The sequence below is a fragment of the Trachypithecus francoisi genome, unplaced genomic scaffold, assembly GCF_009764315.1.
Source record: "Trachypithecus francoisi isolate TF-2019V2 unplaced genomic scaffold, Tfra_2.0 Lachesis_group3, whole genome shotgun sequence".
Taxonomy (NCBI): domain Eukaryota; kingdom Metazoa; phylum Chordata; class Mammalia; order Primates; family Cercopithecidae; genus Trachypithecus; species Trachypithecus francoisi.
The window spans coordinates 110,073,690-110,101,088 of NW_022681468.1; the positions used below are offsets into that span (position 1 = coordinate 110,073,690).

Genomic DNA, 27,399 nt, shown 5'->3' on the forward strand with positions numbered 1-27,399 from the left:
TTTTTTGAAATGTAAAGAAAAAATTTATTGAAGATCTGAAAAACAATTCCTAAAAGATTGACTTTTCCAGAAAACTAGCTACACAATGCATTGCGTCTATCATGTTAAAACGTGCATTAGACACAAATACAAAAACCATGAAACAAGCCACCATTCTTCAACAATTTGAGCAAAGATAAAATGCCTAAGTAACAACATGGATGACTTGCAAAGGATGGGCTCTTTACTTTAAGCACCATTTAAAAAAAAAAAAAAAAAAACAAAAGCACAAATGGATGAGTGTGTTCAGTTATATACACTGAATTGAACCTTTGGCACTAGGAATCAGAGCATTTTGTCATATAGCATTAACACGTATTATAAAAGTGCGTAGTGTCAAAGGAATAGAACCACCAGCATTCAAAAGCAGCTTTGTCAACTAGGCAATAAAACACTCTACAGCATATCCCTCTGTTGTCCATCATTGAAAACACTGGCAGCAAATTTGAAATGAAAAAAAAAGAAAAGAAAAGAAAAAAGGAGCTATTACTCCTTTTATTTTCTCTGTTTAAAAATCAAACAGAAAACAAACATCAATTGTTATACACTAACATCTTCAAAGCACATCGTTTGTACAAGAGATAGACTAAGAACAAAAATGTGTTTACGGAGATCCAAACATAACCGAGTGAGAGTGTCTCTCACACAGCTTTCCGATGGTACTCAGGAGGAGCCACTTCGTAATCGCTGGCACTAAACAAAGTTGCAGAATTCTTTGCCAGGTACCTAAAAATAAAATATTCATTACAAAAATTTTTTAAAGTCATTATCTTGATCCAAATCTCTTCCTATATATTATATACGTAAGCCACAGAAAACACTTCCCTAAAATACATTAAACCAGACGTTCTCTCACAATAAAACCACACATAATGACAATTCAGGTAAATAAGGTTCTATAATAAACAACACTATGCATATACAAAGGAATGAACTCTGGAATTACTCCCCTATTTCTAAATAGGAAAGAACAGTTATGTCTTCAGAATACCAGCCTGGGAGTCTGAACCATCTTTAAGAAACAATTAACCTATTACATGACAGCATTACCCTAAAAGAACATCTAGATATTTTCTTTAGAAAAAAATCATATTAGCCAGGAGTGGTGGCTCATGCTTGTAATCCCAGCACTTTGGGAGGCCAAGGCAGGCCGATCACCTGAGGTTGAGAGTTCAAGACCAGCCTAACCAACGTGGAGAATCCTCGTCTCTACTAAAGACACAAAATTAGCACATGGTGGCGCAGGCCGGTAATCCCAGCTACTTGGGAGGCTGAGGCAGGAGAATTGCTTAAACCTGGAGGCAGAGGTTGTGGTGAGCTGAGATCACGCCATTGTAGTCCAGCATGGACAAGCGCGAAACTCCACCTCAAAAAAAAAAAAAGAAAAGAAGAAAAAAAGTCGTATCAGGCCAAGAGTGGTTGCTTACACCTGTAATCACAGCACTTTGGGGGGCCGTGACAGAAAAATTTGAGGCCAGGAGTTCACGACCAGCCTGGCCAACATGGCAAAACCCCGTCTCTACTAAAAATACAAACATTAGTCAGGCATGGTGGTATACACCTGTAATCCCAGCTACTTGGGAGGCTGAGGCACAAGAATCGCTTGAACCCAGGAGGCGGAGGCTGCAGTGAGCCATGATTGCCATCACTGCACTCCAGCCTGGGCAACAGAGCAAGATTCCATCTCTAAATGAATAAACTTTTTTTTTTTTTAAATAATTATATAAAAGAGAAGGTGAAATGTCAAGTAGTACAGCACATTCCATAAAGAAGGTATTTATCATTAGTAAAGCAAAGACAATAAATTTTGCCTAGATTCTCAAGTCCATGTTGCAGTTTTAAATTTACTGTAAAACGATTGTAATGAGAAAATTCATATACAGAAATATACAAAGTAGAAACTGAAAACTCCCACCCTTCCTCCCAACACCACACCCAAGAAATAATCCAGTATTAACTAAGATCCACATTGGAAAAAGCCAGATCTTATACAAAGATTAAAATAATGTTTCTCTACAAGTAAGAATTACACCATACTCCTCTACCACAACTTGGCTGTTTTACAATTGAAAACACAGACATCTTTATCGGTATGTTTAGAATGACCTCATCCTTTTAATTAAGTTCTTGTTTCAAATTCTTCACTATTATAAAAATGCCCTCCAAAAACTAGTAGAAACCAGGATTGCCCTTTTCTCCATTTCTTCAAACATTTAAACCTTAGCCAATCTGACAAGTGCTACTTTACTGACAGTTTATACTTGTATCATTATTTTTGACATATTTTTAATGGTCCTTTGTGCTGCCATGGCTGTAAACTTCCTGTCCTACTTTTCACTGGTTTGTTCATTTCTTACCGAAGAACTCTGTGTATTAAAGGTACCAGCCATTTATCATAAATGGAATACTACAGAACTATGAAAATATTACATTTGTCCTCTCATTATCTTAACAATTTTAAACTTCAGATTCATCTAGAATTTTGGTACACGTGTGATGTTTGGTACATGACATCACACAAAGTGTGGCTTTGTTTTCTTCCAAACTGTCAGCTGTCTTATCACCATCTACCAGACTCCACTGCTTTCCCCTACTGCACCAATATGCCATCCATATACCATCTGTCATTTCTGAGACTCCAATATATTTGCACTTATTTATACTGCTCCATTACGGTCTATCTATGCCTGTACCAATACAATGTTTAATGTTTTAGCATCTATACTGCCAATCCCTCCCATTACACACTAATTTTCAAATTCATGTTTATAATTTCAAGCACAGACTTACTTTAGGAAATCGTGAAGATAATTGAGTAATAAAGCAAGGCTCTTCTCATCCAGAGGTGTATAGGCCAACATTGCTCCAATTCGTACTGTTTAAACAACAGAATTTATCCAAAATTACATCCAAGGCAGGAGCACTACAACCATGTATTTTAATTATGTGAGCAAACACCACCAATTCCTTTAAAATGATTTTAGGCCAGGCGTGGTGACTCACGCCTATAATCCCAGCACTTTGGGAGGCCAAGGTAGGCAGATCACTTGAGGTCAGGAATTCGAGACCACCCTGGCCAACGTGGTGAAACGCCATTGCTACTGAAAATACAAAAATTACCACAGGTGTGGTGGTTCACGCCTGTAATCCCAGCTACTTGGGAGTCTGAGGCAGGAGAACTGCTTGAACCCAGGAGGCGGAGATTGCAGTAAGCAGATGGCACCACTGCACTCTAGCCTGGGCAACAGAGTGAGACTCTGTCTCAAAAAAAAATTATAATAAAATAAAAATAAATAAAGTAAAATATATGATTTTTGAAACACTTGCTCCCAAAGAGATTTTGCTATTTAACATTCTAGACAAAAGTTCACATTAAAATAGAGTCATGTTTTGGAAAGTGAATTATTTTACCTCTTACTCATTTAGGGAAAACCCCTCCAAAAAGTAAAATCCATTATTTTCCACATGGAATATTACCAAATAATCTGAGGAGATGTGGCGCTCCATACACCTGGGACATGGGTGCATCGGGATGATCTGCAAGAATTTCGGCATACTGTGGTCTCTCAAATTTGTAGAGTAGCTGGGTGCCCAACATTACATTGAAGTATTCTTTTATCCCTGCCACAACTTCATTAACCGCATACTCCCTGATAAATGAACAAAAATATTCCAAAACTGGTCAATGAAAAAAGAACTGAGATACAGAATAATTCAACCAATTTAAAGAATTAAAAGCTGAGCTAGTAACAATGAACCATAGCTGAGATGTTTTAAAAGGGCATATGAAAGCAGGGTTTGACAAACTAAAGCAATTAAGATGATTCTTACATTTTCAGATGGTTAAATTTTAAATGGTTATAGAAAATACCTACATAATAGCTTAAATTTTGCCTAAAAATATTTACTATCTGGCCCTTTAAGAAAAAGTCAGCTGGCCAATTCCTGTGTCAAAGCAGTGAAATTCTATTTTGCTAGTTTCTGGTGGTACTGGTTCGGAGTCAGTACAAGTTTCGGATGACTTATTTAGAAACTTTTTCAAATGTCTTTGAGTGTATCTGAAAAATGTATATTCTTACTTATTATCTGTGTTTCCACGAGATTTCTTGTAATTTGCATAATCCTCAAGAATGGAATCCACATTCTTCTTGGCAGGAAGATAAAAGAGCTATGAAGACAAAAACATGCTTAAATATACGTACTCTCTTTTTTAAAGAAAAATTATACCAGGCAAGTTTTTATACAAAGATCAGGTAACAGTAACAGTATTTCAAATTAAGAGATATTCAGCACTTAAAACATGGATAATGTAGCTGAGAAACTAAAAATTTAATTATAGACAGTTCCCAACTTACAACGGTTTGACTTAATTTTCCAACTCTCTGCTGGGTTTATTGGGATGTAACCCCATTGTAAGTTATGGGGCATCTATATATTTAAACAGCCAAATGTGGCTAATGAGACTCTACTGGACAGAACAGCAAAACTTTTAAAAACGTCAATCTGTTAGACACACAACAGACATGAATGTGCCTTTGTGGTATTACCAAGTCATCATTTACTGTTATGCATATTATTTGCTAGACCTAGTCTAAAGCATTAAAATAATTATCTTTTCATCCTCTCATCAGCATTGTCAAATAGGAACTATTATTCCATTAAATGCAGAAACAAAAGCACAAAAAGGCTAAGAAACTTGTCCAAGCTCACAAATAATAAGTGATACAGCCATGGCTTCAATCTTCGCAGTTTAGCTGTAATTGCATAATCCTCCAAAGGATTCAAATCCAGAAAAACTGTATCCACATACAGACTGATATGTCTCTTAAGTCTCATAATCCTCAAGCAGTCCCTAATCATCTCCCCCCACTATCCCTAACCCTACCTATGCCATTTGTTTAAACAGCTTCGTTTGTCCAAAAAATTCTCAATTATAGAGTTCAATGACTGATAAATATGTTGCTCCATTAAACATCTTATTTCCTGCAAACTAATAATAGACTCAGGCGCTTAATAAGATTCAGGTTCTTTTCAGGGTCATGAACACCTTGCAGGTAGTGGTGTGTGCTTTCTATGTCCTACCATTAGCAATGACAGTAAGACAGTAAACACATGCTTCTTTGCCTTTACGAATTTTCAGAACGAGTTCCTGCCGTAGCAATCTCCAAAAACGAGTTATTTCCACCTTTATCATTATAAACTCATAAAATTTATATGTGAACTTTTATTCTTCTCCAAGTTATTCCTTCTGGTAGTAGTTCTAAAATGTTCAGCCTCTAAATTACAGTATTATTTTATCAGTCATACCTTAATAATTCAAGTCAATATAACACTTTCCTTTAAAAACTTTTTTTGCTAGCAAGAATGTATCATACAGCTTAACAATCTGGGTAGCTTTTCAGGTTACCTGTTTTTGCCTGGTAATTAAGTCCCAGTCATCAACAAGCCATGGTTTTAGCTCTTCAGGAATCTTTACTTTAACTTCAACTCTGTTCATGAATGTTTCCTCCTAAATAGAAATAGGAAGAGTATTAAAAACCTAACCTTTCTTGCTAAAGCTAAATACCAAACATGGAAGGGAGCTGACTTTTAGAAGCACTAGGGATAAATTCGTTAAGTAGCCAACCACACATACAGCTGTACTGTCATATTTAAAAATCGTAAATGGGCCGGGCGCGGTGGCTCAAGCCTGTAATCCCAGCACTTTGGGAGGCCGAGACGGGCGGATCACGAGGTCAGGAGATCGAGACCATCCTGGCTAATACGGTGAAACCCCGTCTCTACTAAAAATACAAAAACTAGCCGGGCGAGGTGGCGGGCGCCTGTAGTCCCAGCTACTTGGGAGGCTGAGGCAGGAGAATGGCGGAAACCCAGGAGGCGGAGCTTGCAGTGAGCTGAGATCTGGCCACTGCACTCCAGTCCGGGCGACAGAGCAAGACTCCGCCTCAAAAAAAAAAAAAAAAAAAAAAAAAATCGTAAATGAAAAAGACCATACATAGTTTGCTGTTGGAAGAAAAGAATCTGACCCAAACTATAGTCTATTTAGTGCATTTTCTTGTAAAGGTAAAAATTCTTCAGTAAGGTTCCTCTTGTTCAGGAAATGAAACACACTGACTTGACATATTTTAACTTAATATTTTCTTATTTACCATTGATATCAAAACAACTATTCCAAACACAACCATCTTAAAGGTACATCTTTAACTCATAAAAATATATATCTAACACCAAAGAAATAGTCTTGTAGGTGAAGCTTACACAACAAATGATGATTAACTGAGTAGGTAAATCTAGAGCTACAGGTGAAATAAAGATGTACAGAAACATATCCTTTACCCCTAAAAGAGAAAATGTTTAATTTCAAGAATTAACCATGTAAGCAAATCTTGTAGAGAATCAAAGCTCCCATGGTTATGTCATATAACTGAGACTAAAAATCCTAACATGCTACTCATAAACTCAAGAAAAACTCACATTTTCAACAGTAGGATCTACCCGGGCCCTTTTCTTCCGAGGAGGCTGAGGGGTCTCACTGGTACTGCCACCATCTCCATTTCCAGGTGCTGTAAATGTTGGGGGGGAGGAGTCTCATTTTAGCTAATTTAACAATTCTATAAGGAAAACAGTCTCTTGACGCATTATCCCTTTTCATTATATTATTTCTCCATTACACAGCTGTTACCTGAATCTAAATTAAAGAATCATATTCCCACCAAAAATACAACTTTTATGAAGAGCTCTACCAAACATTTAGTATAGGCAACATTTAGTATCATCATCGTCCATTTATTTATAAATGTTATCTTCTCAGTGGGAGTCATTAAGACTAAAGCAGATGAAAATAAATGCTCACAAGTTTCTCCTTGGTAAAAAAAGGTCTCTACCACCATGTACCTATTTTATAACACTGCTGAGGCACCTATTTGAGATAATCAATAAATATAAGCCTACTCCAAAATTTCATAGCTTTCAAAATAGTCTAAAAATGTCAATGTTATAAAGGTAACATAAATTAACGTTAAGAAAGTTAATATTCTTACTTTTCTGTTTGTTCTTTTTTGTTTTCCTAAAAGAAGAGAAAAAGAAGAAAAATAATTATTTCCAGTAAAACTGCCTTTGTTTCAACTCCCTTTATCAGGGTTAAGTTCACAGAGAAATACTAACTTGGATAAAAGATCAGGTGGTAAATATGTGTCCTACTCAGACACAAGGATTTTTATTAACAACTGGTTAAATTCCCATCTCTCTTCACATAATAGAAAAAAAATAAACCAAGCCAGGCGCAGTGGCACATGCCTGTAATCCCAGCATTTTGGGAAGTGAAGGGGGGTGGATCTCTTGAGCTCAAAATTCGAGACCAGCCTGGGCAACATAGCAAATCTTGTTCTCTATAAAAAATACAAAAATTAACTGGGCATAGTGGCAAGCGCCTATAGTCCCAGCTACTTGGGAAGCTGAGGTGAGAGGATCGCTTGAGCCCAGGAGGCCAAGGCTGCAGTGAGCCGAGATTGCACCACTGCACTCCAGTCTTGGTGACAGAGTGAGACCCTGTCTTAGAGACAAAAAAACAAAAAAGCAAACCAAGAACACTTTAGTAAACAACTTCGTTCTTCCAAGGTTATATTAATATATGTTATAGTATACACTACATTATTAGACCCACCAAAAAAAAAAGTGTCAAAGGTTAAAATTTTTTTCCAATTATTTTTGTTTCCCAAAATATTAATTTTTAGATTTGTGTATTTCTTTTGTTGTTGGGTTTTTTTGTTTTGTTTTGTTTTTGAGACAGTCTGTTGACCAGACTGGGGTACAGTGGTGCAATCACGACTCAATGCAGCCTTGACGTTCTGGGCACCAGCAATCTTCCCGTCTCAGCCTCCCAGGTAGCTACAATCATAGGCACACACGAACATGCTGGGTGAATTTTTCTGTTTTTATTTTTTATTTTGCAGAGACAGGGGTCTCTAGTACCATATTGCCCAGGCTTGTATACTTCTTAAGTACCAATCTGTTATTCTATTCTCACTGGTCCAAACTTTGTTTCACTTTATTTCTTCTCTAAATTATGTTCCCTCCTGTTCAATACTACGCACTCCATAATCCCACATTTAGGACAACACTTAAGGTCTCCCCATCTTGATTATCATCTCTAACAGCAACTTAACTCATGTCTACTTACATACTGCCAAATGGTAAATTGCTAATTTTGCTTTCTTATTTTATTTATTTATTTATTTGAGAAGGAGTTTTTCTTTTGTTTTTTTTTGAGACGGAGTCTCGCTCTGTCACCCAAGCTGGAGTGCACTGGCCAGATCTCAGCTCACTGCAAGCTCCGCCTCCCGGGTTCACACCATTCTCCTGCCTCAGCCTCCCGAGCAGGTGGGACTACAGGCGCCCGCCACCTCGCCCGGCTAGTTTTTTGTATTTTTTAGTAGAGACAGGGTTTCACCGTGTTAGCCAGGATGGTCTCGATCTCCTGACCTTGTGATCCGCCCGCCTCGGCCTCCCAAAGTGCTGGGATTACAGGCTTGAGCCACCGCGCCCGGCCGAGAAGGAGTTTTGCTCTGTCTGTTGGGTGATCTCGGCTCACTGCAACCTCCTCCTCCCGGGTTCAAGCAATTCTCCTGCCTCAGCCTCCCAAGTAGCCGGGTTTATAGGCACCCACCACCACTCCCAGCTAATTTTTGTATTTTAATAGAGATGCGATTTCACCATGTTGGTCAGGCTGGTCTCAAACTCCTGACCTCAAGTGATTCGCCTACCTCGGCCTTCCAAAATGCTGCTATTATAGGCATGTGCCACCACGCCTGGCCTAATTTTGCTTTTTTACATTATTATTTCTAGACCACAAGGGAAACAGTTTATAAAGCCCATGATTATGGATTACTTTCAATGGAAAGATATGTTAATAACATCTGGCTTTTTTTATTTTCTGTAGCTTTAAATAATACTTATAAATGTTCTTAATTAAACATATTCATTTAATTTAGGTCTAAAGGTTTGACAATTAAAATTAACTTATGTTTGGATATAAACACAAAAATCTGGCCAAACTGAAGTATAGGTTTTCTCTGTTAGTTTTGTAAAAATCTGTTGGGCTGTATTTCTCGGACAAAGTCAACCATGAACTTTAGTCGCACATGTCAATATGTGGAGACCAAGGGAAACCAAGAGTCCTCACACTCAATCCTTTACCCATTCACTCTATAATATAAAACTAAAACACTGACAAGTGATCTCCACTCTAAAGTAAAAGATCTATAAAATATACAGGTTCAGCATCCCCAAGCCAAAATGCTCCAAAAATCCCAATTTTCTGAGCCAACATGACATTCAAAGGAAATGCTCATTGGAGCATTTTGGATTTTGTATTTGGGATGTTCAACAGGTAAGTATAACGCAACCATTTCAAAATCCAAAAAAAGTCTGAAATATGAAACACTTCTGGTCCGAAACACTTCACATAAGGGATATTCAACCCATACACTTCAATAAGTCCCAGTAGTAAGAGCCTGACATTCAGGTTTCAAACGTCTAGACTCAGGTTCCTTCAAAAGACTCAGAAGCCAATTTGAAGAGGCTTCTACTGTCCAAGAATGGGAAATTTGAATTTTAAAGCTTTACTTCATATATTTACTCAGCCATTATTTTGTAGTTGAAACTGCACAATACTGTATTCAAATGCAAATAACTTATGGGCATACTACCACTTGAATTTCTATATAACAGCACAGTGATAAAGAATTAGTTATAAACTATTGCTTTGATAAAAATATCTTTTCTAAATAAAGAGAATTGTTGCCTTTTAAGATATAATTACTATTAAATCTTAATACTACACTCCAGTTTTACAAAGAACCAGATCACGAAAACATATTACCACTTAATAAAACTATGAGCAATCCTCAAACAGTAACACACTTACTCCTTGCCAAACCAATTATCTTCTCACCAAAAGAGTAAAAAAAAAAAGTTTCAAACATTTCCAAATGCATTAAATGCCAAATACCTTCATTAGTAACACCTTTTTTTAAGAGGCTAGAATGCAGTGGTGCAATCATAGATCACTGCAGCCCAGAACTCCTGGCCTCAAGCAATCCCTCCTCCCTCAGCCTCCCAAAGCACTGGGCATAGCAACACCTTACTTTTAAGTAAAAAAGTCAGATCAGTAAGTCTGGTAAGAAATAAAATGGCCTCTTAATAAAAATTATAATCTTTGTTTTTATTATTAACAAATACTTAAGAATACTTATTAAGTTACCACTCTTGTCATCCACTTTCAGGTACATCAGCTTTTTTTTTTCTTTTTTTAAGACAGGGTCTCACTCAGTTGCCAAGACTAAAGTGCAGCCTTGACCTCCTGGACTCAAGTGATCCTCACATATCGGCTTCCTGAATAGGTGGGACTACGAGCATGTGCCACCACCCCCCGGGCTAATTTTTTTATTTTTCTGTAGAACCAGGGGCTCCCGATGCTGCCCAAGTTGGTCTCAAACTCCTGGGCTCAAATCATCCTCCTGCCTCAGCCTCCCAAAGTAGGGGAATTAGAGGTGTGAGCCACCACACCATCCTACACAAACTTTAAACATACAAAATGTATGCATGCACATGACTTTCTCACTCTAGGCTTCTTATCAGATATTCTAAAATCTAGAGTTAACAAGAAGTAATGGTTTTGGGCCGGAAGCAGTGGCTCACGCCTGTAATCCCAGCATTTTGGGAGGCCGAGGCAGGTGGATCACCTGAGGTCAGGAGGTCAGCCTGACCAACATGGCGAAACCCCATCTCTACTAAAAATACAAAAATCAGCCAGACGTGGTCGCGCACGCCTATAATCCCAGCTACCTGAGAGGCTGAGGCAGGAGAATCACTTGAACCCGGAGGCAGAGGTTGCAGTGAGCATAGATCACACCACTGAGCTCCAGCCTGGGCAACAAGAGCGAAACTCTGTCTCAAAAAAAGCAAAGGTTTTCTTGGGGGTGAAGACGGGGAGGGCAGTTATTTGAAACCTTAACTTCTCACAAATTCTTACCATGGGTTTCACCAAAGTAGGAGTTAATTGGTATGTATTTTTAGCACTTGCCAGCACTTGCTTTTTATGTTTGAAAAGGCTTGCCAAAAATTATCTCAAAACTTATAACCACTAATACTATCTTTGTAAGAGAAAACGTTATACACACATATATTTATACACACAAGTTAAAGGGAGGGGGAACCTGCTGAGGAAAATTAAGCAATATGATTTTAAACTACTTTAATGACCTGATACCTGAGGAATGGGATTCTTACTGGTTCCGACAATGTTCCGAAAGTTTCAATTTTCAACACAGTCTAACACATAATGAGTATAAAATATTATCTTCACATATAGTATGCAAAATCAAAACAAAGAGCTTCTTACACTTCAACATTTTTCTGTTGCAGACCAGATGTCTTCTTTCCTGGGGCAGCCCCTCTCATCTTCCCCTCTGCATACTGCTCCCTTCAAAAATAATTTCAGTAATGTCAACATAAAATGAGCATTTACGTGAAAAAAAAAAATTATGTCAGCCTGATTCCATTAGGAATTTATATTCAAATTCTGGCACCAAGTTTTTAACAAGTTGGACAGGGATATTTCCAAAAAATCAAACAAAATACTCAATAAAGAGAAAAAGGCTCAATTAAAATCAATGTAATAAAAAGTGACTGTAATAGACAGTTCTCATAGCACTGAAAATTCCATTTGCTTTGGAATTCACTAATCCCAATGTTTTATTTGTTCCCATTTTTTTTTTCTTTTCTGAGACAGAGTTTCGCTGTCGCTCAGGCTAGAATGCAGTGGCGCGATCTCCGCGCACTGCAAGCTCCGCCTCCCGGGTTCACACCATTCTCCTGCCTCAGCCTCCCGAGTAGCTGGGACTACAAGGCGGCTGCCACCATGCCCAGCTAATTTTTTGTATTTTTAGTAGAGACAGGGTTTCACCGTGTTAGCCACGATGGTCTTGATCTCCTGACCTCGTAATCCACCCGCCTCAGCCTCCCAGAGTGCTGGGATTACAGGCATGAGCCACCGCGCCCGGCCATCATTTTAATTTTTTTAAATATACATTTCAACTTTGAAATTACCCTATAGATCATACAGTCTTTCAGGGTTCCTTTTCCTGTGCTTTCAGAGATGAAAAACAGAATAGGAAATGCCTCATTTGCTTTCTTGTTTCCCCACCAAATTTGTCTTCCAGAGCCCCCAAAATAAGAAAGATGTTTACCAATGAGTTCACACCTATAGCAATTTCCAAAAACATTCTGCTGTTTTCTACCTAGATCTAAAGATAAGCTCAAGTAATGGCAGGTATGCTACTTTCTTTATCTAGAAATGGCTTGATTACTTGAAGTCAAAGCTGTAACACAGCTGCTGAGAGGTACCAGAAATTATTTTATAGGCAGGGCAGCCAACATGATCTCCACTGTTCATTCCATGCCCAAAAATTAATCTACAGGCATTTCTCCTTAATATTCAGTTCACAAAACAAACTTACTGATTGGCTTTTTGAAGTTCTCGCTGTTTCTGCAAATTGGTGTCCACGTATTTGAGTACTCTGCTCTCTGGAACCCACTCATCCCAACTGAAAAAGAAGAAAGTTAAAATTTAACTCAAAAATACTCTGTTCTCCAACTTATTTTCTCAGATCCAAGAGGCAAGACTGGATTTCTCTGAAATAATTTGATGAACTGGCACTACAAATACAGTCTCAACTAAAATGAAAATCTAAAGGAAGTCTGTTCTGTAAAAAGGAAAACTTTTTATTTTCAAAAAGCAGCATTCCAAATCTAAGCTGCTGGAGTCCAAAAGCAGATTATTCAAATCATTTTTAGAAATGGCTTAAGAGTCTGGCACCTAATGTAACATTCACTAAGTGATTAGCCTTATGTTATTTAAAGACTTTAATTGTCAAAAATAAAGCACAGGAGTCAAAAACTCAGTTATTTTTAAAAATTAAAACCAGCCGTGTGTAATGACAAAGTTCCACATGGCTTTTTGTGTTTTTTCATTATGAAATGAGAACAACAGTACTTATCTCAAAAAATTGTTATGAGAATACATGTAAAACACCTGAGAATCCCTGACACAAACAACACTAAAAGTATGTCAGAAACATATAAGGAAGTCTACAATACTCAAACACCAACCAGACTGGGACCTAGCCAAGTTTGTAAAGTATTAAAATGATTCGACACCATTCTTCACCTTCATTCAGTCACAAATGAACACACACTAACTTTCAAGGCTGATCAGAAAGCTGGCTTTCAAAATATTAGAAGGCAGAACCAACTCTCTTAAAAATGTTAAGGCATTTTGGCACTTCAAAAAGCTTGTTCAAAACACAATTTCTGATTATGTTTTTTCACCAAAAATGGCAAACGAAAACAGTATTATTTCTTAGGGAATGCTAAATTTTTTTGGGCAGTTAAAATCTTTTCTCCTGCTGATGGAGCTCCTTTAGTGACACAATTAGGTGTACTCTCAAGGTACTCAATTAAAAAAAAATTTAAGACCTTCTTTTGTTTAATGATTTCTCACCTCTGACCTCATATAATACAGCCAAAAGGAAAATAATAAAAAGCAATCCTGAATATGATTTCCTAGAGAAAATTTCAAAACATGCATTTACCTAGAGGTCAGGAGGGGGTGGTGTACTGAGGGAGCTCCTTCAGGAACAGGAAAAAGGGCTACAATATCCTCACGTGTCTTCAATGATTTTTCAGAGCGCCTGGGCCTCACAGCACTTCTGATACAGACAGCATAGTACAAAGTAATCTCAGTGACCAGGTGCAGAATTTGGCTTCAGCTTTATTAAGATTCATTTACAAATGGAATATTTAAGTGTCTGTGTCAACAAATTCTAATGAGGTTTGAAAATTTAGAAATCTCAATCAAATCTAGTATGTTTTTGAAAAAAGATTAACTGAAGTTTAAGAAAATTCTAATTTGGGGATTAAGGTTTTGTTGTATGAATTTTAAAAAGTACCCCACACAAGCCATTTTCAAAATGAGATTTTTGAGATATTTATGTGTGTGTGTGTATATATATATATATTTTTTTTTTTTTGAGACGGAATTGCACTCTTGTTGCCCAGGCTGGAGTACAATGGTGCGATCTTGGCTCACCACAACCTCCACCTCCTGGGTTCAAGCAATTCTCCTGACTCAGCCTCCTGAGTAGCTGGGATTACGGGCATGCGCCACCACACCCGGTTAATTTTGTATTTTTAGTAGAGACGGGGTTTCTCCATGTTGGTCAGGCTGGTCTCAAACTCCCAACCTCAGGTGATCCGCCCACCTCAGCTTCCCAAAGTGCTGGGATTACAGGCATGAGCCACCGTGCCTGGCCATGTATTTATATCTATTCCAATTCTCTCTAAATCAAAGGGAGTTAGCCAATTTTCAATTACAAGTTTCCATTTTAGAATGTTATAAACCCTTTCCCACTGATATAAAATGTATTTAAATAAGCACCTTGCTCTAAACACAAAGTTATTGCTAGAGTTTGCTTTATATGTAAAGAGCTGACAATCCTTGCTGAACCAAAGAAAAATGAAGTGGACATCTTTTGCTCTAAGGAACATCACTACTAGGATAATAACTGAATGCCAAACACTCAGAAATTTTTACATATAAGTCAAACATAAAAGAATTTCAGAATGTTTTCTTTTTTGTTAAGACAAAGTCTCACTCCAGGCTGGAGTGCAGCGGCATGATCTCGGCTCACCCCAACCTCCGCCTCCTGAATTCAAGCGACTCCCCTGTCTCAGCCTCCCAAGTAGCTGCGACTAAAGGTGCGTGCCACCACACCCAGCTAATTTTTGTATTCTTAGTAGAGATGGAGTTTCACCATGTTGGCCAGGCTGGTCTTGACTCCTGACCTCGTGATCCACCTGCCTAGGTCTCCCAAAGTGCTGGGATTACAGGCCTGAGCCATCCTGCCCGGCAAGTTTTTTTTTTTTTTTGAGATGAGTCTTGCTCTGTCACCCAGGCTGGAGTGCAGTGGCACGATCATGGTTCACTGCAACCTCTGCCTCCCAGGTTCAAGTGGTTCTCCTGCCTCAGCCTCCCAAGTAGCTGGGATTACAGGCATGAGCCACCACACCCGGCTAATTTTTGTACTTTTAGTAGAGACAGGGTTTCACCATGGTGGCCAGGCTGGTCTCGAACTCCTGACCTTGTGATCCACCCACCTTGGCCTAACAAAGTGCTGGGATTACAGGCATGAGAAACCACACCTGGCCCAAATTTCAGAATTTTCTAAAGATCATTTGCGAGTGCAGTCCCAAAGTTATAATGATCCATGGTAATAACTGAAGGCCACTCAGAAAATTTTATATATAGGTGAAGCATTAAAGAATTTCGTAATTTTCTTTTCTTTTTTTTTTTTAAGACAGAGTCTCATTGTGTTGCCCAGGCTGATCTCGAACTCCTGACCTCAGGTGATCTGCCCACCTTGGCCTCCCCAAGTGCTGGGATTACAGGCGTCAGTCATCACACCCATCTAGAATTCCGTAACTTTCTAACGGTAACGTGACTACTTCCCAGAGTCACAATGATCCATGGGCAGTACTTACACAGACTAAATACACAACACGCTAGGTATTTGAATAACTCCTCCTCCTTTCAAAATGAATGTAAAGGTTTCTTTGAAGACTTCCTAAAGCTAAGACCATTCTTTCAATATTGCATATATTTATCTACTCGCCAAGTCAACCAAAGACATTTCTGATATATTCCTCAATACATCTACAAAGATAGTAACAAATCTAATATTTGATGCCATTTTTTCTTAACTTTCCCCAACAGTAATTAATATGTGTCAAATTAGTTGAGAACAAAAAAATCTACACAAACCTATCATTTCTTTGAGTTACTGGATTACAATACACCAGAGGAAAATTTTTCGAAGCAGTAAAATCAGAAAATACAAAGCATTTGGTATTTTCACAATTTGTGACAAGCTACAAATGCCTCTTAAAATCCAGTCTTTGCGCTGTGCACATCTATGTGTGCAATTTTATACAGGGTATCTATTATATGTAAAAAAGAACTAAGCACAAAAGCTGTATTCAGTTACAAAGGTGAAATTCTAAAATAATTTTTTAAGGTTTTTAAAAATATCTTCTTTATTCTATTATTTTTCATAGTTTCCTTTACTTCGTTTCTTATGTGTTCAATCTTTGTTTTTTTTTTCCTGAGTCTCGCTCTGCAGCCTAGGCTGGAATACAGTGGTGCAATCTCAGGTCACTGCAATCTCCACCTCCCGGGTTCAAGCGATTCTCCTGCCTCAATCTCCTAAACAGCTGGGACTACAGGCGTGTGCCACCACACCTGGCTAATTTTTTTTATTTTTAGTAGAGATGGGGTTTCACCATGTTGGCCAGGCTGAAGTCGAACTCCTGACCTCAAGTGATCCAACCACTTTGGCCTCCCAAAGTGCTGAGATTACAGGCGTGAGCCACCACACCCAGCCTCAAACACTTCTTTATAATTTTTATTTGCTTAATTATAAGAGGGGTGTCTAGCGATGTTGCCCAGGCTGGCCTCAAACTCCTGGGCTCAACCTCAGCCTCCCAAGAAGCTAAAAGTATAGGTACCTCCATACTGGCTCTAAAACAATTCCTTTAAAATGCAGGAGGTGGAGGAGAGTAAGCCTAACCCATAAATTTGCTTTGTATTTTTCTTTTATATCCTTTATGGTCTTTCCCATAGTATGCATAAAATTATTATCTTTCCTATAGAGAAATGAGATTCTCCTAACACTCTCAACTTTATCTGGATATTGTCAGAATATCAACACATAAAATGTAAGTCTAATAAAGATTGAAATGCAGTTTTAGCAAGGCACTGTTTAGTAATAAAAAGCTATGAGATACACTACGAGTCACTATTTTCCTGTTTCCTAGATACTAGAATCCATTTAGTACTAAAAGCACAGTTTACTTCCACCAAGACAGTTTTCTCCGTTATTTTCCCAACTTCTCAATATTTAAAATACAAGTCCATGAGGCTGGAGTTACCTATCATTATTAGACATTACCTATCATTATTAGAAATAGATGTTATTGTTTCTTTTTAAAGGAGTCCAGGTCTTGCTCTGCTACTCAGGCTAGAGTGCAGTGGCACATCATAGTTCACTGCAGCCTCAAACTCCTGGGCTCAAATAATCCTCCTGCCTCAGCCTTCCAAGTAGCTGAGGCTACAGGTGTGCATCACCACATCTCACTGATTATTAGAAATACTTTAATTATCATTAACTGGGAAAAAAACCCACAAGCTATCAGGATGCACTTCTATGCATTTCAGATTTCTACCTTTCCACATTTATATTAATGGAAGTGAAATGTCTAATAAATTCTCAGCTGAAAACATCTGATATGTGAAAACAACTTCCTAACAAAGAAATAAAATTAACTGGGTTGGTCACCTAGATAGAGTACTAGATGACACAAGACCAAAGTCACAGGGCCAGTGAACTTCACAGGGAAAAAAAAACTCCTTCCATAGTAACAGAATATTCATCAAATCAGATGGCACTGCTCCCATGGTAAACCAGGTACCAGAGCCTGAGTCAGGTGACACAAAGCCTTAAGTTACTAGAGGACAATTCCGCAAGAACAATACTAAATAGCAATGGCAGTGCTATCTTTGAAGGACAAAGCATCATTAATAAAATGTAAAATCTCCCATAGTAAAAATTACAAGTCTTTTAATTACAATCACCAAATAGGAGACTTGGGTAAATTTTTAGACAGGGTTATTTGTGAGGCCCAAGGAGAAAAGTCTCATCACTGAAAAAGAGCTCCACTGTATGGACATTCTAGAATGTGTTCAATCATTACCCACTGTCCATTCCTGGAAATAGATCAGTAACATCGGTGCTTTACATATACACACACACACACACACACACACACACACACAGGCCGGGGACAGTGGCTCACACCTGTAATCCCAGCACTTTGGGAGGATCACCTGAGGTCAGGAGTTCAAAACCAGCCTGGCCAATGTGGTGAAACTCCGTCTCTACTAAAAACACAAATAATTAGCTGGGTGTGGCGGCGGCTGCCTGTAATCCCAGCTACTCAGGAGGCTGAAGCAGGAGAATCGCTTGGAACCCAGGAGGCGGAGGTTGCAGTGAGCCAAGCTCACGCCATTGCACTCCAGCCCAGGCAAAAAAAAGTGAAACTCCATCTCCAAAATAAAAAAAAGGCTTAACTCTTAGGGGTGAGAAATTAAGACTCTGTAATTGAATTTCTGTGTTAAATCTTGCTAAAAAGTGAGTCACATGAAGTCATTTTCTGTCAACACTAAATCGTGTTTCTGAAGTTCAGAAAATGGGTTAGTAAATTCTGTCTTTATTTCTCAATGAAGCAACCTTTATCCTTTCCCCTTTTCTAGACAGAAAACCCAACTGGTTTTTAGCACAGCTGCTTGAAATAACATATATAATCAATGTTTGTGGTAAGGCCAAAAAATTCAGGCCACCCTAAAAATGTACCAAAACCGGAAAAAAAAAAAAAAAAAACAGAAACAAAACAGAAAAATGTGACTGCCACGTTCAACCAGAATAATTGGTTGACTATATGACTATTAGGTATTACACTAGCACATAATAAATATTCCCAAGAACCAAGTATATTTAAATTAAAATGGCTCAGTACCCTAATTTTCAATAGTTTTGTCACACTACAAATGATTCACCCTTGCTTCAATATGTACTATATTACATTAAAACTGCAGAAGAATTGAAAAGCATATGCTTGTTAAGCCAGTCCGTGACACAAGCTATCTTGTTAAATATAAATAAAATTATAAGTTCTAATACTCACTTTTTATTCCAACCACTGTAATGTATAAAGTATTTCACTTGTTTGTCCTTTATGGCAACCTTTACACACTGAAATTAAAAAAAAATAATAATAATTCACTTAGAAATTTTTTAAAGAGACACTACCTTTTCAAATCATCCTTCAAAGACACTCTACACAAGCTTTATGGTGGCCTGAACAAGAGGACTAAGAGAACACTACTTAAGCTTGCAGAATACTCAAGTTACAAAACTGCAGATTAGTCACAAAGGTCCAACAAAGCTGAGAACCACAAGCATAAAAGATCACCCTAAATCTTTAATCAATGGATTACAAAAGCCATCCAAGGACAGCTAAAGAAAGCTATGCTTGTGTTTTCTCAGTCTAATTAGCCAGGAGCTATATTTATTTCAAAAGCAAATTCCTCTAAAGCAAAGTCTTTAAACTATATTATAAAAGAACTTCATTGGCTTATGAAAGGCAGTAAACGGACCTGTTTGAGAAAAATTAAACAACTTGTAAAGCAATGAATTAAAAACATTTCACATTTTTCTTAAAAGCAGCCAGACAAAAGGAATTATTAGAAGCAAGTCATTAACTATGACAAGTGATGACTAACTGGATTTGGATTTAAAAGCCTTTAAGAGAAAACCAAAATAACCACAACAGTTTAATTTGTTTTGATAGCTTCAATTCAAAAATTGTTCACCAGACCCAGGAGAAAACTCAGCCAGTTTAGTAGAGTTTGCCAAACGTTGATACACAAAAAACAACATTCAGGGATAAAAATGATTAACAGGACACACAAATTTTTTTTTGGTAGAGACAGTCTTGCTATCTTGCCCAGACTGATCTCAAACTCCTGACCTCAAGAGATCCTCCTGCCTTGGCTCCCCAAAGCCCTGGGATGACAGGCTTGTAAGTCACGGCACCTGGCCACGAGCCGTAATTTAGCACTTATAAACTGTATAAACTTAGAAACTGTATAAATCTTATCATTAAGATATATGTACATATACACATACTTAGAAATTCCTGACCATCTCCATACATCCAAATTCAGCCATTTTAGGATTTTTTTTTAAGAGACAGTCTCCCGCGGGGTAGTGGCTCATGCCTCTAATCCCAAAACTTTTGGGAGGCTGAGGCAGGTGGATCACAAGGTCAGGAGTTCAAGACCACCCTGGTCAACATAATGAAACCCTGTCTCTACTGAAACTACAAAAATTAGCTGGGTGTGGTGACTGGCCCCTGTAATCCCAGCTACTCAAGAGGCTGAGGCAGGAGAACTGCTTCAACCCAGGAGGCGGAGGTCGCACCTCGGCACTCCAGCCTGGGTGACAGAGCAATACTGTTGGGGGAGGGGCGGGGGGGGCCAGGGGCGGGGGGGAGAGAGAGAGAGTCTTGCTTGGTTGCCCAGACTGGCCTTGAACTCCTGGGCTCAAGCAATCCTCTAGTCTCAGCCTTCTGAGTAGTTGAAACTACATGCATGTGCCACTGCGTTTGGCTCTTCAGAACTTTAAAAATACACTTCTGTGTATTTAGAACACAGGAAAAAAAAAAGTAGTGAAAATAGCTAATATTTAGTCAGAATTGTCTGACACTTTATAATTAAGGCTATTTTCAGACACATATAGCATAAAACTATTCAAGAATTTACGCAGAAATTGCATAAATTAAACATACTGTTTTGTATTTTACAGGTTCATTTTTAGAGCTACAACTGTTTAAGGTATAGTCAAGTCTTAAATATTTTTACTAAAAAAGTTATCAGAAACAAAATACTACAACTTTTTTTGACTTTGGAATGCATTCTCCTGCTTACCTTCAGCTAAATGTAAAATCAGTTTTTATAACTGGAGCACACCCTGATACAAAAGGAGCCTCCCAGGATTCAAATTTTGACAGACAAACCAACAATCAAAAGTTAAATGTACTTATTTTTAATATTAGCTTTTACCTTTAACCTAATATAATTAGCTCAATGCTTACTCGGCATATATTTACTTTTTTTTTTTTTTTTTTTTTTTTTTTTTTTTGAGGCGGAGTCTCGCTCTGTCGCCCGGACTGGAGTGCAGTGGCCAGATTCAGCTCACTGCAAGCTCCGCCTCCCGGGTTTCCGCCATTCTCCTGCCTCAGCCTCCCGAGTAGCTGGGACGACAGGCGCCCGCCACCTCGCCCGGCTAGTTTTTGTATTTTTAGTAGAGACGGGGTTTCACCGTGTTAGCCAGGATGGTCTCGATCTCCTGACCTCGTGATCCGCCCGTCTCGGCCTCCCAAAGTGCTGGGATTACAGGCTTGAGCCACCGCGCCCGGCCATATTTACTTTTAAAAGTAACTTGAGCAAATGTTTTCTCACCAAGTCATTAACCATAAAATGCTATTTTTTCCCACAACCCATCTTCCCCTTCTAACACTCCCCTCAAATGCTACTTCCAGATTGGTAAGAAAAGTGGAAGAGAGTAGCAATGTTTTAATTTATTTGAGCCACTAAGCAAAACAATAAAAATCCCAGAAAGATGAAGAAATTTATTAACTACGAACCTAAAACAGGCAACTCCCTTACTGAGGCAACAACAAAACACTGCACTTGTATATTAAACGGTCAGATCTAACCAGTAGTTTTGGCCAAATTCTCAACAGAAAACAAGTTTCATACCTTTGCTTCATAAAGAAGAGGCCCATGAAAGCACAGCACTCGCTCACCTGTAAAGGGAGAAAAAGTACTGGATTAATTGTAATTTCTTCTCATCTATATGAAGATTCACATCTTAGAGAGTCATCACACTATTATTAGGGTATTCCTAGCCAAATTAGGAAAAACGAGGACAGCTATACAGAGTACCACTTTGGCTCAAACTTCAACCATACCCTACAACAAAAACACTGTTGGTATCCGATTGTAAAACAATTTATTAGCAGGTCAATCTACTTAAATAATCAAATCATCTATCACCTGTCAAGCACATAGGTAGAATCTCCTGCAACACTGTCAAGGTTGGTTGATTTTAACTGTACATCTGAAAACACAGTTTTTTTAAAGATTTCCTCAACTGGTTTTCTAAGTTGAGGACCTTTATTCTCCACTTGTATCTCTGCTTCCAACCCTTTTACTCAGTAAAATATCCTACAAATTAAAATATCAATACGCATCAGAGATTGGCTGGATTAAGGGGTCTCACTATGTTCATTCCTCAAATGTGGAATGATGTTCTAGGTGCTAAGCTGCTTCAATGAACAAAGAAATGAGACAATAAAGCCTAACCTTTGGAACTTAACAGTCTATGCTGAGCCTACTCTCAAGACTAAACAAAATGTCAGGACCGGGAAGTCTTGGAAGCAATTCTAGGCAGTACCTCAGATTACATTTGACTATAGCTGAAAGATTTTGCACACATTTTCAGTCCACTTGGTTTCAAGAGACCCACGGACAACTGAAATATCCAAGAATGTCAGCTCCTTTTTAGCTCTAAAATTAACAGAGCAGGCATGAGGAGGTGGCTCACGCCTATAATCCCAGTACTTAGGGAAGCTGAGGTGGGTGGATCACCTGAGGTCAGGAGTTTGAGACCAGCCTGGCCAAGAGGAGAAACCTTATCTCTTCTAAAAGTACAAAAAATTAGCCAGGCATGGTGGTGTGTGCCTATAATCCCAGCTACTCAGGAGGCTGAGGCACGAGAATCACTTGAACCCAGGAGGTGGAGGTTGCAGTGAGCTAAGATCGTGTCACTGCACTTCAGCCTGGGTGAGAATGAGACTCCATCTCTCATATACATATACATACACACACACATATACACATATATACACACACATACACACATGTATATATACACACACACACATATATGTATCACCCGGACGTGGGCATGCACACCTGTAGTCCCAGCTACTCGGGAGGCTGAGACAGGAGAATTGCTTGAACCCAGGAGCTGGAGGTTGCAGTAAGCAGAGATCACACCACTGCACTCCAGCCCGGATGACAGGGCAAGACTCCGCCTCAAAAAAAAAATTAAAATTTGAAATATATTTTTAAACTATGTATTTTCAAGCCTCACCAGAGACCCATATTATAAGAATCTCCCAGAGCACGACCTATTAACTTTATTTAATCCTTGTAAGTAGTTCACTCTATAAAGAATCACTGCTAGAGGCTGCTGGACCTACACAAAGCATTTCTGCATTAAGGTGGAGATTGGAAAACAGTGAGATCAAAGACTTCTCCAACAGCCCAGGAACAAGAACTAAAATGGTTAAACCATACTGCTAATAACAGCGCCAAAGATCAGATCAGATCTGTTTCCTAATTTCACTTTCCAGGTACATTTTAAAGGCACTCTGAAAATGGCCTACCATTTTTTTCCCCTTGGCTGCTGCTGCCAGAAAAAAGTGCACTGAAACCGAGGCCCTGTGACCTCCATTCTAGCTACGAGGCTCTAGTATTCTGTTGAAAAAATACACAGCTAGCTGAGGAGTATGACCCAGGACAGCAAATGCTCCATCTCAAAAACAAAACAAAACAAAACAAAAAAGCATTTCCAATGGAAAACCAAGTCCAGTGCAAAGAAATCACTATGCCTTAAGAATTGCTTACAGAACATTCAAATAAAAAACTTTTTTACAAGTTTACGAGAATCATTAAAAACACTATTTCTCGGCCGGGCACAGCGGCTCGCACCTGTAATCCCATAACTCTGGAAGGCCGAGGTAGGCTGATGACGAGGTCAGGAGATCGAGACCATCCTGGCCAACATGGTGAAACACCGTCTCTACTAAAAATACAAAAATTAGCTGGGTGCGGTGGCACGTGCCTGTAATCCCAGCTACTCAGAAGGCTGAGGCAGGAGAATCGCTTGAACCCAGGAGGCAGAGGCTGCAGTGACCCGAGACCAGCGCCACTGCATTCCAGCCTGGGCAACAGAGCAAGACTCTGTCTCAAAAAGAAAACAAAAACAAAAACACACACAAAAAAACACTATTTCTTGCCACTCTTTTTTCTACCATTACATTACTCTGGAGTGTTTCAAGACGATTCTGTTAGCACTCATAAAATATTCCTTTTCCCTTGCAAGATATTCTCTGATCATCTTATAAATAAATAATTTTTTTTTTTTGAGATGGAGTCTCGCTCTGTGGCCCAGGCTGGAGTGCGATGGCACAATATCGGCCTACTGCCATCCCTGCCTCCCGGGTTCAAGCGATTCTCCTGCCTCAGCCTCCCGAGTAGCTGGGATTACAGGCGCCTGTCACCACGCCCTGCTAATTTTTGTATTTTTAGTAGAGACTGGGTTTCACCAGGTTGGCCAGACTTGGTCCCGAACTCCTGACCTCAGTCTCCCAAAGTGCTGGGATTAGAGGCGTGAGCCACCGCGCCCAGCCCACTAAAATCGTTTTTAAACGGTGGTTATACAATTCCATTTGAAACACAAGTAGAAAACACACCTGGAAAATAATGTTAACTACAGAATCTCTCACATAGCTTTCAAAACCTTACTTGGGGATACCCTGGTTCCTACTCTTCTCCAATTACACCACTTAAAACAGCACAAGGAATTCTCTGCTGCTATTCCCCTCTCAACTAGCAACCCTCTAGAACTAAAGCGCTTCCTTAAACAGCCAACCTTAGGCTGTTCCTACAGAAGCGATTAACTTTTTGTGCCTTGACAGTCTGATACAGCCTACGAGCCGAATGGTTTCATAAATACATAAAACACACAGTAGTACAAAGGAAACCAACTGTACCGAAACACCAATACATTTTAAATGTCACGTTCTATGACTTTACAGGACAAACAAGACTTGACTGCTCATCCAGTAACTACCCTAATTTTCAAGAAACGAGAATGATTGATAACTGAAAACATCTTCCACAACTGTAATGCTGAGATATGAAAATACACTGAAAATACTAATGTGGCGTTTCTTTTCCGGGATTTGGGGGGAGGAATTACACTGTTAACTGAAATAGTAAACTTGGGTAGATAGAAAAAAAAAAACTTCCTCATTCAATTTCACGGACCCTCTGAATTAATGCACTGACTAAGAATATCTACTCTAAAACGTCTAGTAAAATAATGAATCCATAGGAGGTAGAGTTACAGCTTCTCAAGGTGGGAGAAGGGTATTAAAAGTCACATGGCTGAGCGCGATGGCTCACGCCCGTAATACTCCCACTTTGGGAGGCCGAGGCGGGTGGATCGCTTGAGCCCAAGACTTCAAGACCAGCCTGGGCATCATGAAACTCCGTCTCTACCAAAAATACAAAAAAAACCACAAAAAAACAAAAAAACCCCACAAAGACAGAAAAGAAAACCCCTAAGGAACAAAACTCGGCCGGGCGTGACGGCGCGCGTCTGTGATCTGAGCTACGTGGGAGGCTCGCTTTAGCCCGGGGGGCAGAGGTGAGCCGAGATACCATAACAGCACTCCAGCCTAGGTGACAGAGTGAGACATCGTCTCAAAAATATAAACAAAAAAGTCACTCATTAACAAAATACCCCTAAAACTCCCTTAAATATCCCCTAAGATTACAATACGCAGTACTACGGTTTGAGATTTATGTCTCTAAAAGGAATTCTAATGCAAGTCTAAAAATCCCTAGAACAAAAATCGTACGCATGGAGACACCGTATTTACGGTAACTAGCATAAATTTCCATAGCAATGAAAACGAATATTAGAGTGTTCCTCCTTTTCAACAGGATTTTACTTCCTTTCTAGCTATTAGACCTCCACCTTATTATACATAAATTGAAGCGTTGTGAAAATTTAAAGAGCTGCCTTCCACTGGCAGTCTAACCTTAGCCAAAACTCACGTCAATCGAAAACCAATTAATAAAAATAAACAACTTTCAAGTCACAATTACTGCATTTAAAAAATGACATCGAGACAACGGGACTTACAAATGCAAACGGCGTTAACACTGCATTCAGATCATTTTCATTTACTTTTTAAGAGCAACTGCAAAGCGAGAGCGCACTAACATTACCATAGGATCTTGGCACTGCGCCTAAGAACAGCAGAGTGAGGCCTCCAGGCAACAAAAAGCGGAGGAAAACGCTCATCCCACTGATCCTTTTTTTTTTTTTCTGTCCCCACCCACCACTCTGAGGTAAGCGAAGGGTCCCGGCAACCTTGCGGTCTTCGTGGAAGGGGGCGCTGTATCCGCCCTGAAGCTGCGCCTGCATACGGGGCAGAGACGCCGGCGGCCATGATGGCGCCGCCATCTTGCAACGGCCATTTTACAACGCAGTTCTCCCGCCCCGTGGCGCCAAAGCCACCTCCACCCGCAGCTCCGAGTCTCCACCGAACGCGACCACCCCGGGGCTCCAGGAAGCACCTAACTGCCCGTCGTGGCTGCCCAAGCGGCCGGGCGCGCCGCAGGACCGCCAGAAACCACCGCTGCCCCTCCCCCCGCCGCCACATCACTTCCCCTAACCGCCGCCATGGCGCCCCGGTCGCCTCCCTACAATAGGCTGCTCTCTCCGCGCCCTCTTCCTCAGAACAATAACAAACACTTGACCAAGGTGTGCCACGCGCCAAACGCTCCCTCTCCCACTCTAACGGCTGCGTAGCACTCTCGCTTCACAAAGCGCTCACAATGACGCATCCGAATTGCCATCCGCAATGCGCTTTCCCCGCACAAAGCACTATCCGCCGCCTTCCCAGGGCGCACCCCGCGCCACCCCCGGCCCTCAAACCTCAACCACCTCGAGCCCGCCTCCATCTCTTGCGCCGTTAGGTGCCTTTTTCCCAAAGGCGCACACTTACCCTCCTGGAATTTAGGCTTCGGGTCCTGCTTCGGCGCCATTTATAAATGATTCGCCGCCTCCTCCTTCTCCCACCACCCCCGACTACCGCCCCCTACTCTCTACCCCACCCAACTCCGCGTCAGACGCGCCGTCAGGAACGGCCAGCTCTACATCCTGGGCCGGATTTGCCAGCGCCCGCAGACCTCACAGCAGCGCGACCCGCGCAGCCGCTGCTCCAGCCAACGACAACCCGCCGCTCCCGCGCCCCTGCGCCCGCGCCGCCCCGGGGCACGCCGGGACTGGTAGTTTCTAGTCGGTGTAGGCGCAGCTAGGTGGGGGAGGGGCCGGCTACCCCACCCCACTCCTCCCCACCCCCCTGCCACTCCCCATCCCCCCGGCTGCTGTGGGTTGGTAAAGCGGGGATTTGATTTCGTGGGAGGTTAAGGCAGAGCTGGCAATGGGGGAGAGTGGGGGCGGTGAACCACCAGCGATGAAAGAATGGGAAAGACCCAGTTGCGACGTCCCTTGGGCAAATAAGCCCCCATTGATGTTGAAGTAGCCGGAGAGAATAGGGCTGCCTCGGAAACCTACATTCAATAGCATTCCGCTAGTTTTTGCATGGAAAAGCTTTAGGATCAGCAATGTGGCCACAAGAGGATGGGAAGTGGGGTCCGCTTCTGGAAGCTTCGTTGTTTAGCAAGCCCACTGCCTAGTCTATTTGGTGGGATTGATAGCCATTTGTTGGCTCCCAGGTCTACCTCCTCTTCTCCAG

The 27,399-nt window shown here is 40.2% G+C and overlaps 1 protein-coding gene across 2 annotated transcripts; it reads right to left on the reverse strand.

Annotated features, from left to right (window-relative positions):
* Positions 1-26,928, reverse strand: MORF4L1 (mortality factor 4 like 1). Of its 2 annotated transcripts, none has more exons than XM_033189263.1 (12): positions 26,647-26,928; positions 21,536-21,582; positions 18,898-18,965; positions 12,558-12,644; positions 11,441-11,521; positions 7,080-7,105; positions 6,514-6,602; positions 5,447-5,548; positions 4,119-4,207; positions 3,517-3,689; positions 2,830-2,914; positions 1-765 (listed from the first exon to the last, which is right to left on the reverse strand). In XM_033189263.1, exons 1-12 carry the CDS (start codon positions 26,684-26,686, stop codon positions 681-683), a joined length of 972 nt encoding a protein of 323 aa, XP_033045154.1. In that variant the 5' UTR covers positions 26,687-26,928; the 3' UTR covers positions 1-680. The 2 variants fall into 2 exon arrangements, with proteins under 2 accessions (XP_033045154.1, XP_033045155.1); XM_033189264.1 differs by lacking the exon at positions 26,647-26,928 and adding an exon at positions 25,779-25,873.
* Between the last annotated feature and the right edge of the window lie 471 nt (positions 26,929-27,399).